Below are 11,428 nucleotides of genomic sequence, written 5' to 3' on the forward strand. Positions count from 1 at the left end.
ATGCATCTGTCCTGCTGGAAGCCCTCCCCCCCCCCGGCGCCGCCCCCCACCCGAAGTTACTTGTTTTAGTTCATCTACTCTCCACATAGAAGGCAGGCTTCTTTTTTTATTTGTCCACTTTAATACATTATTTTTGACTATCTATCTCATTTGTAATGAGGTGTGATATCAGGAGCTCAGTCAGTTGCCATGGAGACGCTGGTCATCCATGTCTTATCAGAGACACACACCTTCCTCTAGTGTCAGCAGAGAAGGGATGACAGAGGCTCCCCAAGAGCCCAGCTCAGCTATTACTGAGCAGGCAAGAGCTGGTTTTAATAGGGCACATCCAGGTATATGGCCACCCTCTCCCTCCCTCCCTCGTGCTAAGCCCATAGCAAGGCCTGCCTATGGACAGTAGAAATAGCACACAGGGAACATATTTGTTCATACTGAGGCTTTTTCCTCCAAAAGATTTTTAGGTATCAATACCTGGTTTCCAGTGCGGGCAGAAAAAGGACAGGAATGTGATAAATGCCATATTGCCTTTACTCTCGAGCCCTTTGCGTTTTCTGGTTTGGAGTCGGCATGTTCTCTACTTGGTCTCTGAGATTTAGGCTTTTCTGTTTCCCGTAAATTCCTGAATTTCATGTTCTTCTCCAGGGCCCTAATGGGCAGTGCAGATCTGGCCCCTGTTGTCCCAGCCCAGTGAATGTGGCTCCCAGAGCAGCATGTGTTAGCTTGTTGTAGGGTGGGGGTTCCATTTCTGCTTAGAATTCCTCCACTGGGGGACTCCTCAGGGGCTGGCACAGGCAGGGGTGACTACTGAGAATCGTGTTCTAATCAGTAGCTCAGACATCTCGCTCCCTCCACAGGAGAGGTGTGCAATACCAAAGTGCTATACCTGATGGAGCAGGACCCACAGACCCCTGGGCTGACGGCCGTGCCTGTATAATGGATTCACCTTTTCTTTGCCTGCTAGAATGATTGTCCCTTTTTGACTGTTTGGTCAGAGATGTTACCAGAGGAGACAAGCGTGAAAGGCATTTTTCATCCTTGTTTCCATATGCCAGGGAAGTGCCATGGCTCTGGTAGATGCTGCTGGAAGCCCAGCAGCTCATTTTTCCATTAATCAAGTGAACTCCTCCAGCATCAGTTCCGTGCCCTGAGTGCGCTACGTGCTGCCATTCGCTCAGCTTTAGGGCTGCTTTACATATGTCTCATTTTGTGCCCTAATGCAGCTTCCAAGCTGTGGAAATCTCTGTCTAGGATGCTGCCTAGAGTATCGAGAGAAGCAGGTGGCATGTAGGAGCACAACCCTTCCTCTGCTAACGAGGGGAGCTCCCCCTCCTCTCCCAGTCTTGGGGAGCAGCATGCATGCGTCTGTGTGTTTGCGGCCACAGTGTGGTTGCCCTGTGTGTGTCCCCGTGTATTTAGTGCCAAGTGTTTTAAATAGTGACCTCTTCCTCGTGCCGTGCTGGGTGAGTGTGATGAGTGAGGGGCCAGCCAAGAGGGAAAGCCTTGTATTGCTTCCATCAGGTTCTATGAATGAGCAGGAGTCCTAGTGCTTACAGACCCCAGTCAGGTTGCGCTGTATGGCATGAGGGATGATATTAGGGCACAGAGGCTATTTCTAAGCTTAGGGGAAATTTTAGCACCAAAGCCCTTGAAGTGGTGGCTGCTTTCCAGTGTAATTTCAGAGAGAAAAACTCTTTGTCAGACTTGGAGGCTGGGGGATGCCCATGCCCCTCATTCGATTGGTCAGGCTGACACAGGGGTGAATGAAGTGGGTGCCTGCAAGCTGATCTGAGGGTTTCATTGCAGGAGCAGGTCCTGCTAAGATGCTCATGTTTGAAAATGATCCATTTTTTCCTCTTCTGCTTTCCAGAGTCATGACCTGGAGATGCGCATGGATCAGTAACAGGAGATAAGCTTAGAAGAGAGGCTTCGCCCTGCCTCCTCTATCTGTAATGCAGACGCTGCCATGTACCTGAGTCCAGACTAATGACACTCTGTACTAGACTCAAACACCAGCCTGACTGCAGGGTTTTTGCAGAGCTCTCTTCCACCTGGGATCAGTTCCTTTCCAGTGAGATAATGGGGGTCTGGGGCCTGCACGCCTAGCGCCATCCAGGCTTCTGCTCCTCAGGTGGGTGGGTTTTAGTCCATCACGCACCATTGTTTCCAGCTAGGCTTCCTTGCTAGCTGTGGAACCAAGTGTGTGCCCGGGAGGTGGATGAGCAGGCTACCAAGCAGAAGCACTGTTGTGGTCAGGGTTCACTGGGGCAGGGTGCTTGTGCTCAGAGCCAGAGCACATCTGTGAGCATGTTACTCCTCCTGTACCTGTGTGCAGACCTTGTACCGATGCACCTTCTGTTCTAGAGTTAATCCACTGACTGCTACTCTCCTGGGAACCCTTTCATTCATTTCACCGTTACCAGATCTCTCCCTGGGGTACCTGCTGGAACGTTCAATCACCTGTACCAGGGTGTCCAGTGGAGACTCTGCTTTTGCTTTGCTGCCTTCCCCAAGAAGGAGTGAAGAACTGGATACCTCAGACCTGGTCAATCCAGGAGCTGTTGTGGGGACCCTTGGGAGAGGTGGTGTGGCGGGGCCATGTGCTGCCCTCACCCCCACCCCCAATTTGGCTTGTACTGAGCATGCTCAGTAACACTGTTGAAGCCTCACTCTGTCCCCCCACCCCACCCCACTATTGGAAGGTATGGGTCATCGGGCACTGGTGCACCTTGGTCCCTCCTATTCGCTGCCTGTGGCCAGAACAGTCCAGGCTCCTGAGGGCTGGGATGCTTTGATCTGATTTCGGGTGCTGGTGGCCTGTGCGCTCCGGTGGTCCCTTCTGGCCATAGATTCTGTGACAAGCAATGTCCCTTGGAGAGCCATGGTTAATGTACATAGTGTGGACCAGGCTCTGCATGAGCTCTCCCCTGCCATCTCTAGAGACCTCAGGAACAGACTATTTGCATAGACACACCTAATTCACCTAGGGAGTCAGCAGGCAGCGCTGCTTTGCCAAAGGGTTAAAATTCACTGAAGACTTGGGTGCAGGGACAATGAACTACTGTCACTGTATGAGTGAAAGAGAGCAGAACTGTACTTAATATGGCCTAATTGAGGAGAGTCACCCTACGCAGAGCCTCACTCATTAAGCAATGGGTAGCAATGCCAAATCCATGTGAAAGTCAGAGGGAGTGAGGCCAGGTGTTCCATGGGAGGTTCCCCACGACCCAGTGAAATCACTAAGAACTGGGCTGAATGGTGGGACCACAGGACATGGCCGTGAGCAGCAGCAGCAGTGGTAGCAGCAGCAGAGGCATTGCTTGACACTCCCATCCTGTTCCCCACTTTCTGGTGAACCCACATGAACGCACCCCATAATTTTGGGACTTTGCTAGCGTCGGACAACCAACTGGGAGTGGGATGCAGCGGAGGAAAAGGGGAGTAGGGTGTTAAAGGAACATGGGTCATTTGGGCATTCACACCACAAGGTGGGAAACTGAGGCAAAGAATGCTGCCCAGGATATTGTGGGGCAAGTGTTTACTTGTTTGCATGCTTTTGGATTGTTGTTGTGGTGTTTGCCAAATGAATTCAGAGTTCCATCTCTCAATACAAGTTTTCTTTTGTTATATACAGACTTAGTGTTTGTGAGTGGGGAAGTATTGCCTCTTAGAAGTGTTGTGGGTTTAGTTTTCTCAGATTTCTGGGAGGGGGTGCGAGCCAGTTCTGTTTCATAATGTCAAGAGGAACTCCTATATATTGAAGCTGGCCCTTATTGCTGCCCACATAGCCTGGCGCAAGGGTTACATGCATCATGGAGGTGAATGCCTGGCTGCAAAGATGGTGTCGCCAGGAGGGCTTTGGCTTCCTCGACCACGGGATGCTATTTGAGGAAGGACTGCTAGGCAGAGATGGCGTTCACTCAAGAGGAAAGCCCATTTGCACACAGGCTGGCTAGCTAGTGAGGGAGGACTTTAAACTAGGTTCAACGGACAGGTGACAAAGTCCACAGTAATGGGAACATGAAGACCTGGGAGATGGGGTAAACAAGAGGGAATTGTGGTCTATAATGGCAGAGAGAAAGGAAGGTCAGGGAAAACTGGGAGGCAAGATCAAACCAGTATCTTAGATGCTATATACAAATGCGAGAAGTATGGGTATATAAGAAAACTGGAAGTGCTAATAATATAAACAACTATGACATTGTTGGCAATCACGAACTGTGGATAATTACATCATGATTGGAATGTTGGTTGTCGGATTGGTTATAGTTGGCTACAGGACGGACTAGACAGGCGTGAAAAATAGGGAGACGGTGTTGCTCCTTATATTAAAAATTGCACACTTGTGGACTGAAGTTGGAGAGAGGACATAGGAGACGAGTGTTGAGAGTCTCGGCGTTAGGAAAAAGGGCAATAAAAACAAGTGGATTGGTCGTGCTAGAAGTTCTACTACAGCCACCTAACCCTGGGTCGAAGAGGTTGGATGAGGCTTTTTTAAACAACTAACAAAATCATCAAACAATCCAAGATTTGGGTGATGGGGACTCAACTATCCAGATATATGTTGGCCAAAAAAATAACACCGCGGCGCGGACAATTAATCCCAAGTTCGCTGGACTGCATTGCAGACGCACTTATTTAGTTCAGAGAGTGAAAAAAGCTACTGGGGAAACTTTCAGCTTGATTTGAAACATAGTATGGAGGGAAACTCAATTGAGAATGAAATAAAAGGCAAGCTGGGTGAAAGGTGATCATGAAATCATAGAGTTTCAATTCTAAGAAGGTACAGGGAGGCTACAGGCTAAATAGAGACCAATGGGACTCAGGAAGGCAGATTGGTCAGCTCAGAGAGAACTGGATAGTAAGATCCATGGGAACAAGACTGAGGGAAAACTAACTGAGAGGTTTGGCACGTTCTCAAAGGGAACTATTAAGCCAAAATAGCAAAGCTATTCGACTGGTAGTTGAAAGATGAAATGTGGCAAAAGACACCTTGGCTTAACCCGAATCTTGCATGACCTACAAAATAAAAAGGTAGCTCATATAAATAAGAGAAACCAGGTCAATTAAAAAGAAGATATAAGGCAAACAAGACAGGCAATGCAGGCAAGAATAGAAAGGCAAAGGCACAAGAGCTCAACGCTAGGAATAAAGCAAACAGAAGACTTTTTATCCAATCCGATAGAAGTAAAGAGAACAAGACAGCGTAAGCCCACTGCTCATGAAGAGAGGAGAACAGTAACAGCCACTGGAAATGCAGAGATGCTTAATGACTTTGTTTCAGTCTTCAACTGAGCATCTGAAGGGAATTCTACACATAGTGAATGTTAGGGAAGGGGTAGGTTTAGAAGATAAAATAATAAAAAAAAAGCAAGTAAAATCACTTAGCAAAAGTTAGAATCCTGTTCAAGTTACCAGGGCATGCGAAGTCAATTGCTATCCTAGACTTATACTCAAGAGTAATAGAGGAGGTATCTGAGCCTCAAGCTATAATCTTTGCAAAGTCATGGGAGAAACGGGATAGAATCCAAAGACTGGAAAGGCGCAAACTATTATGCCCATTCTATAAAAGGTGTAAATACAAACAATCCCAGGGAAACTTAAGACCAGTTATTTAACTCTGTGCAGGGAGATAAAGGAGCATATTAATTAAAGAAATTCAGTGCAAACCACTTGGAAGTGTAAGGTGATACGGGATAGCCAGCAATGGATAGTAAAGAACAAAGTCGTTGTCCAAACCAATCTGATTGCTTTCTTTGATATGATAACGATGTTGTGTGTAAGGGAAGAAGCGTGGGGTACTTGGTATACCTAGACTTTAGTAGAGGCATATTGATACGGTCTTGCATGATATTTACGAATAAACTAGGCCAATACAATTTATAGATGGGCTACTTAGAGTGTAGGGTGCATAACTTGCTGGCATACGTACCAGAGAGTAGTACTAATGGCCCCAATCTGCTTGCTGAATAAGGTGTATACAAGTGGGTCTCTACCAGGTCTGCGTTATGGGAACCGGCTCTGTTCATATCCGGTTCATCAACGAGAGCTTAGATGTCGCAATAGAAAGTACGGCTATTAAGTTGCGGACGATACCTAAAACTGAGGTGATTGGCAACTGCTTTGAGAGGTACATATGGAGCAAAATTCAAAATCTTGACAAATTGAAGAAATATCTGAGTAAAACTGTAGGAATCAATAAAAATGACAAAATCAAGTGCCTTCCCACTAGGAAATACTAATCAGTTTACACAATACAGACGGAAAGACTGTCTAGAAGGAAGTAGGGCAGAAAGAGATCTACTACTGGTCTAATAGGACCACAAGCTAAAATAGATCAACAGTGTGAACTGTGCCAAAAAAAACAAACTGATCTGGGTGTATTAACAGGGTTTTGTAAACAAGAACACAAAGTCATTCTTCCCTCTACTTCTGTGCTGTTTGTGCTCAACTGAAGTATTGAGTGTCTAGTTCTAACTGTCATTTCAAAAAGATATGGAGAAATGGAGTAGGTCCAGAGATAGAGCACAAATAGTTTCAAGTCTGAGAAATCACCTGTGAGGAAGGTGAAATGAAAAGGTTCTTTAGTTTGGAAAAGAAGACTGAGAGGAACATGATGCATATTCAGGTATTAAAGGGTGTCATCAGGAGGGGGAGAAACTGTTCCTCTAGCCGTTATGTATAGAACAAGAGCATGGGCTAAACTGCTAGCAAGGGAGTTAGAATTGGATCATTAGGAAATTCCTAATTCAGGTAGTTAACTGGAATATTGCATAGGAGTTGCGAATCTCCATCGTTATTAAAGTAGGTTATGATAAATGTCTATCAGGGATGGTCTAGACAGTATTTGGTCCTGCCATGAGGGCAGGGGACTGGACTCGATGACCTCTCGAGGTCCCTTCCAGTCCTAGAGTCTATGAATCTATGAATAGCACTGCAGAAGCCAGCCAGATTTCCTCTGGGCTGCAGCCAAAAATCTTTTTCTGTCTTCTTGGACCCTTGCAAAGTTCAAGCCACATTTTAGTGACCATTGTTTGATGTGGGAAAGAGAGAACTTTGCCCCTCTCAGGAGAAGGTTCTGATAGATCCTATATCCACCCCACCCCTCTTCAGTTGCATTATATAACATGGCCTGTAATCAGGGGCAAGTGGAGGGTGTGATAATGACCTTTGTGTATCTGAAGGACCAGCGGTGGTAGGCTGTGACATAGCGCCCCCTTCCTGCCCCCAAGGCCTAATGCTGAAGCATTTCAGATCAGACTGACGAAGGCCCTGGAGTCTTTGGTGTCTGGAGCAATCATGTCCGGCAGGGAGAATGGATGAAGTAGGCCTTTCTGTGTCTCACATCTGTGCCTGTAATGGGTGAACTAATTCCACTGAAGCACAAAACATTAGACTTCTAGCCGCCCCTTGGCTCTGACCCAGTGGCCTCCATCCCACTGGGATGTTCCCCTTATACGGTGTCTGTAGGTAGAGATGAGATTTTCATCATGTTATTTCTGTTCTCAGGGTCCTACCTGAGGATGGGGTAAGGGTCAGGCTTGTCAGAAGGGCCTCTGATGTATCTAACCTAGCTGGATGTGCAGGGCCAAACTTCAATGCCTCGTGGGCTGCAAGAGGAGGTGCCAAGAGCACAGCCTGCACTGCACGGTGCCTTGGTGACTCTGGACGTTCTGAAGTTAGGAGCGCTGAGGAGAGGAAACCTTCCTGTCTCCTCATTGTCTTCGCAGAAACATCTGGATCCTACTTTGCTTTGATGCCCTGCAGGTTCTGTACATGCTGCACGGGCACTACGGGAGCAGCTCAGTGCCAGTCGATCAACGCGTTCTGGGCCCTGGGGATTGCTGCTCCAAGGCTCCTGTCTCAGTTTGTGTCCATTCTGCGCTGTGGTCAGTGTCTGTCTAGTGCTGTCTGTTGCAACCCTGCCCGGACTTATCCCCTTCAGTTCCATTGATAGGTGGCACAAAGGGCCTTCCTGCTGGCTCGCTCCAGCTTTGGTGGGAACTTTACAATCCACATTAGTAAGTGAAACCTGCTGTAGAGAAGCAGCTCCTCAGCTCTGTGTCTGTCACACCACTCCACTAGCTACCCATGGTTCTGGGTACAGTAGGGCGTGAGCCCCTGAGGGACAGTGGTGCTGCTGCTAACAGAGCTGCATTTCCCTGGCTGATCAGTGCCAAAGCCACTGATCTGAACTGGTTGGAACCCTGAGCAAGGGGCCCTTTGAGTTACTGGCAAATTAAAAAGTGCTGTGAGTAAGTGGGGGAAACACGCCTGGTTTTTACTGTGGGAGTGGGAGAAAATGTCTAAACATAGTGCTTTGTCTTGCCGTCCCCAGGACTGGCGCCAGGGTTTCTGGTGCCCTAGGCGCTGGGCCATTTCGCCGTCCCGCACGCGGGTCTCGCGGCTCCAGTGGAGCTGCCACAGGCGTGCCTGCGGCAGGCCCACCGGAGCCGCGGGACCAGCGGACTGTCCACAGGTATGACTGCGGCAGCTCTACCGGAGCCACCTGCCCCCCCCCGGCAAAATGCCGCCCCCCACCCCCATAATGCTGGTGCTGTAGGCGACTGCCTAAGTCGCCTAAATGAAAGCGCCGGCCCTGGCTCTCCCCAACCTGCCCCAGCCTACTAAGGGTCTCCTGAGCACCAGGCTGAGTTCACCTGGGACCTGCACAACGCTCAACTCCTGTCAGCTGGAGGAGCAGAGCAGTGCCCAGCGCCTGGTGCAGGCTGACTCCTGAAGCCCAAGGGATATTCTTTCCCTTCTTGCCTCTTTGTTTGCCAGAGGATAGATGGGTGGGTGCAAGTGCAGCTCCCTAACCCATCTCCTGCGCAGAGCATCCCTGCCCGAGAAAGGCCAGGTTAGAGATTTGTGGCCTTTTTAAATATTCAGACACAGATAAAAATTGTGCATTTTCATTACACCCTATTTTCACAGTCCACTGAACAAAAACACAATGTGGTTTTCCTGCTGGCCTTTGCTCCCCAGCCTTGCCTCTTACCCCCGTGGAGCTCAAATTAAAGAAGGGTGAAAATTGAAGCTGCTGTACACGAGGCGATTGCAACATGCATATTTGATTTTTATGATGGATCTAAATTGCTGAATAAGGCCCTGGAACAAAGGGAGACTGTGGCTTCCTGCCCATCACAGGCAGCCAGCGATTGCAGAACAGAAGCTTCAGCCATTAGGGGCTCAGCAGGGAGACCCGTTATATAAATGACTTTGGCTTCTCTGTCCCCAGCCACCCCACTGGGTGCAGTGGACAGGGCTGGGGAGGAGGAGGAGGAGGATCCTAGGGAGCGATGGGGGGAAGGGAATGGTGTGTGCTCGGCTCCAATAGGCTGTGATTTCTCCCCACACCTTGTGCTAGCCATGGGGAGAGCAGGATGTACAGCACCATGAAAGAACAGAGGATCACCACCAAACATGCTTTTGGTTAGGCTTTGCTGCTGTTTTCCTGTGGTCTCCCTCCTTTTCCTTGAGGATCACTGAGAGGCAAAGGGGGTGCTGATGCCCTGTCCTGCAGCACATGGTGTATTAGGGTGGTACCTCTCCTCTTTTGCAAATAAGAGGGTGTAGGGTTACTGCCCCCACCCTCTCACCTGGCTCTTGCTGGCTGATCCTGGCCCTGGTGTCTGTGGCAGGGCAGGAGAGGGTGCTGACTGCAAGGTAGGGGAAAGTGGGAGCAGCAGTCATGGCTGTCAAAGGATTGTCTGACAGAGGCACCAGCAGGCAAGGAGCAGCTCCCCTGCTCTCCCTCAGAGTCAGGCAGCCCCTGGGTGTCTTGTGCAAAGGGAGCGGGTGGCTGGGGCTACCTGGCGGCTGTGTGATAGCTGGAGGCCAGGCCAGACACCACCAATACAGGGGTCTCTGCCTAGGACAGGACCCCCCTCCAGGCATTCCTTTGTCTAACGGAGACATTCCCTCAGCTGAGTCATGTGGTACTGGCTGTGGGGCGAATCCAGCAAAGAGCGCACAGGGCTGTTTCCTGTGTACGGCCCTATGCTCGTGCTCTCCTGTGAAATATTGAAATGAGCAAGTCCCTTACGGTAAGGTTCTCCCCCACGTTCTGAGGCTGGCGAGCTGAAGGGAGAGTATTTTGAACAGTAGTTCAGTGTTCAGCTGCAAACAAAGGACTTAAACTCTTCCTTGTGGTGACTGCATTTCTTATTTTCAACTACTGTTAGCCCATTTCAGTCTCCTATCCAGGGCCGGTGCAACCATTTACGCAAACTAGGCGGCTGCCTAGGGCGCCTAGTGGTTGGGGGCGTCTAAAAGCCCCCTCCAGGTTAGGAGGTGGAGTGGAGGTGAGCTGGAGGGGCAGACGGGGGGGCGTGCGGGGAGGGAAACCCGCAGTAACGGGGGTGGACGCACAGGGGAACAGCTCCCCGCCCCAGCTCACCTCCGCTCTGCCTTCTCCACTGAGCACACAGCCCAGCTCTAAGTCTCCTCCACTCAGCGCCGCAAGCCTGGGCGGGGAGGAGAATTAGAGCAGCACCAGTGTGCTCAGTGGAGGAGGCAGAACAGAGGTGAGCTGGGGCGGGTTACCCAGGCAGGGTTAGCTTCTTGGAGAGGAAGTCTCTCTAGGCAGGGTTAGCTGCAGTGGCGGGGAGGGGGGAAGTCTCCCCAGGCAGTGTTAGCTGCCATGCTGGGGAGAGGGGAAGGGGGAAGTCTCCCAGGCAGGGTTAGCTGCTGTGGCGGAGCGGGGAGAGTCTCCCAGGGCAGGGTTAGCTGCACTGGCGGGGGGGGGGGAAGGGGCAGGTCTCTCAGGCAGGGATTAGCTGCCATGGGTAGGGGGGAAGAAGGTGGGAAGCCTCACCAGGGCAGGGTTAAGCTGCAATGCGGTGGGAGAGTCTCCCTGGGCAGGGTTAGTTGCCGTGGGGGGATGGGGGAGAAGGGGTTAGCTGTCGCGGTGACGGGGGCGTAGCTGACTGCAGGGGGGCCTCCTCTGGGTCGCAGTGCTGAGTTAAGTTGCCCATGGGCGGGTGCGGTGGTTAGCCTGGCGGGGGGTAAAAGGTGGGAAGTTTCGCGCCCTAGGCAAAACTTCCTTGCAGCGGCCTTGCTTCTATTCACTAGCTTTCAGGGGAGCCGGTACCAGGGTTGGCCTGAGCACGTGTGGATTAATACCAGCAGAAATGAGTGAGTGGACAGAGTCTGCTGGAGAGGCCTTTGTCTTTCATCAGCTTAGAACAGTCAATCCAGGGGATTCTAAGCAAACCTGGGAAGATGGGGGCTGAAGAGGCCTTGGCCCCAGCCTGGGGCTGAGAACGGCCCATGCCACGTGGATGGCGGGTGGGGAAAAGCAGTGCCAGTAGGGTGACCTGGCAGAACAACCTTGGCTGGCCCCAAGCTGTGACACTGTGTGGTGTTGTGACATACCTTGATGCTGTTTTGAAGCCATATCAGTGCTGCTGTTGTGCTGCAGCATGGT

The 11,428-nt window shown here is 50.4% G+C and overlaps 1 protein-coding gene across 1 annotated transcript in view; it reads left to right on the forward strand.

Moving 5' to 3' along the window:
- The window catches only part of ZFHX3 (zinc finger homeobox 3), a 263,648-nt gene extending 260,335 nt beyond the window's left edge, over positions 1-3,313 (forward strand). The window contains exon 11 of the mRNA XM_075073615.1: positions 3,294-3,313. Coding sequence (XP_074929716.1) covers positions 3,294-3,299 — 6 coding nt within the window. The 3' untranslated portion in view covers positions 3,300-3,313. The remainder of the gene's footprint in view (positions 1-3,293) is intronic.
- Positions 3,314-11,428: the final 8,115 nt, after the last annotated feature.

This window comes from Chelonoidis abingdonii, chromosome 19 (genome assembly GCF_003597395.2).
Source record: "Chelonoidis abingdonii isolate Lonesome George chromosome 19, CheloAbing_2.0, whole genome shotgun sequence".
NCBI classification, from domain to species: domain Eukaryota; kingdom Metazoa; phylum Chordata; order Testudines; family Testudinidae; genus Chelonoidis; species Chelonoidis abingdonii.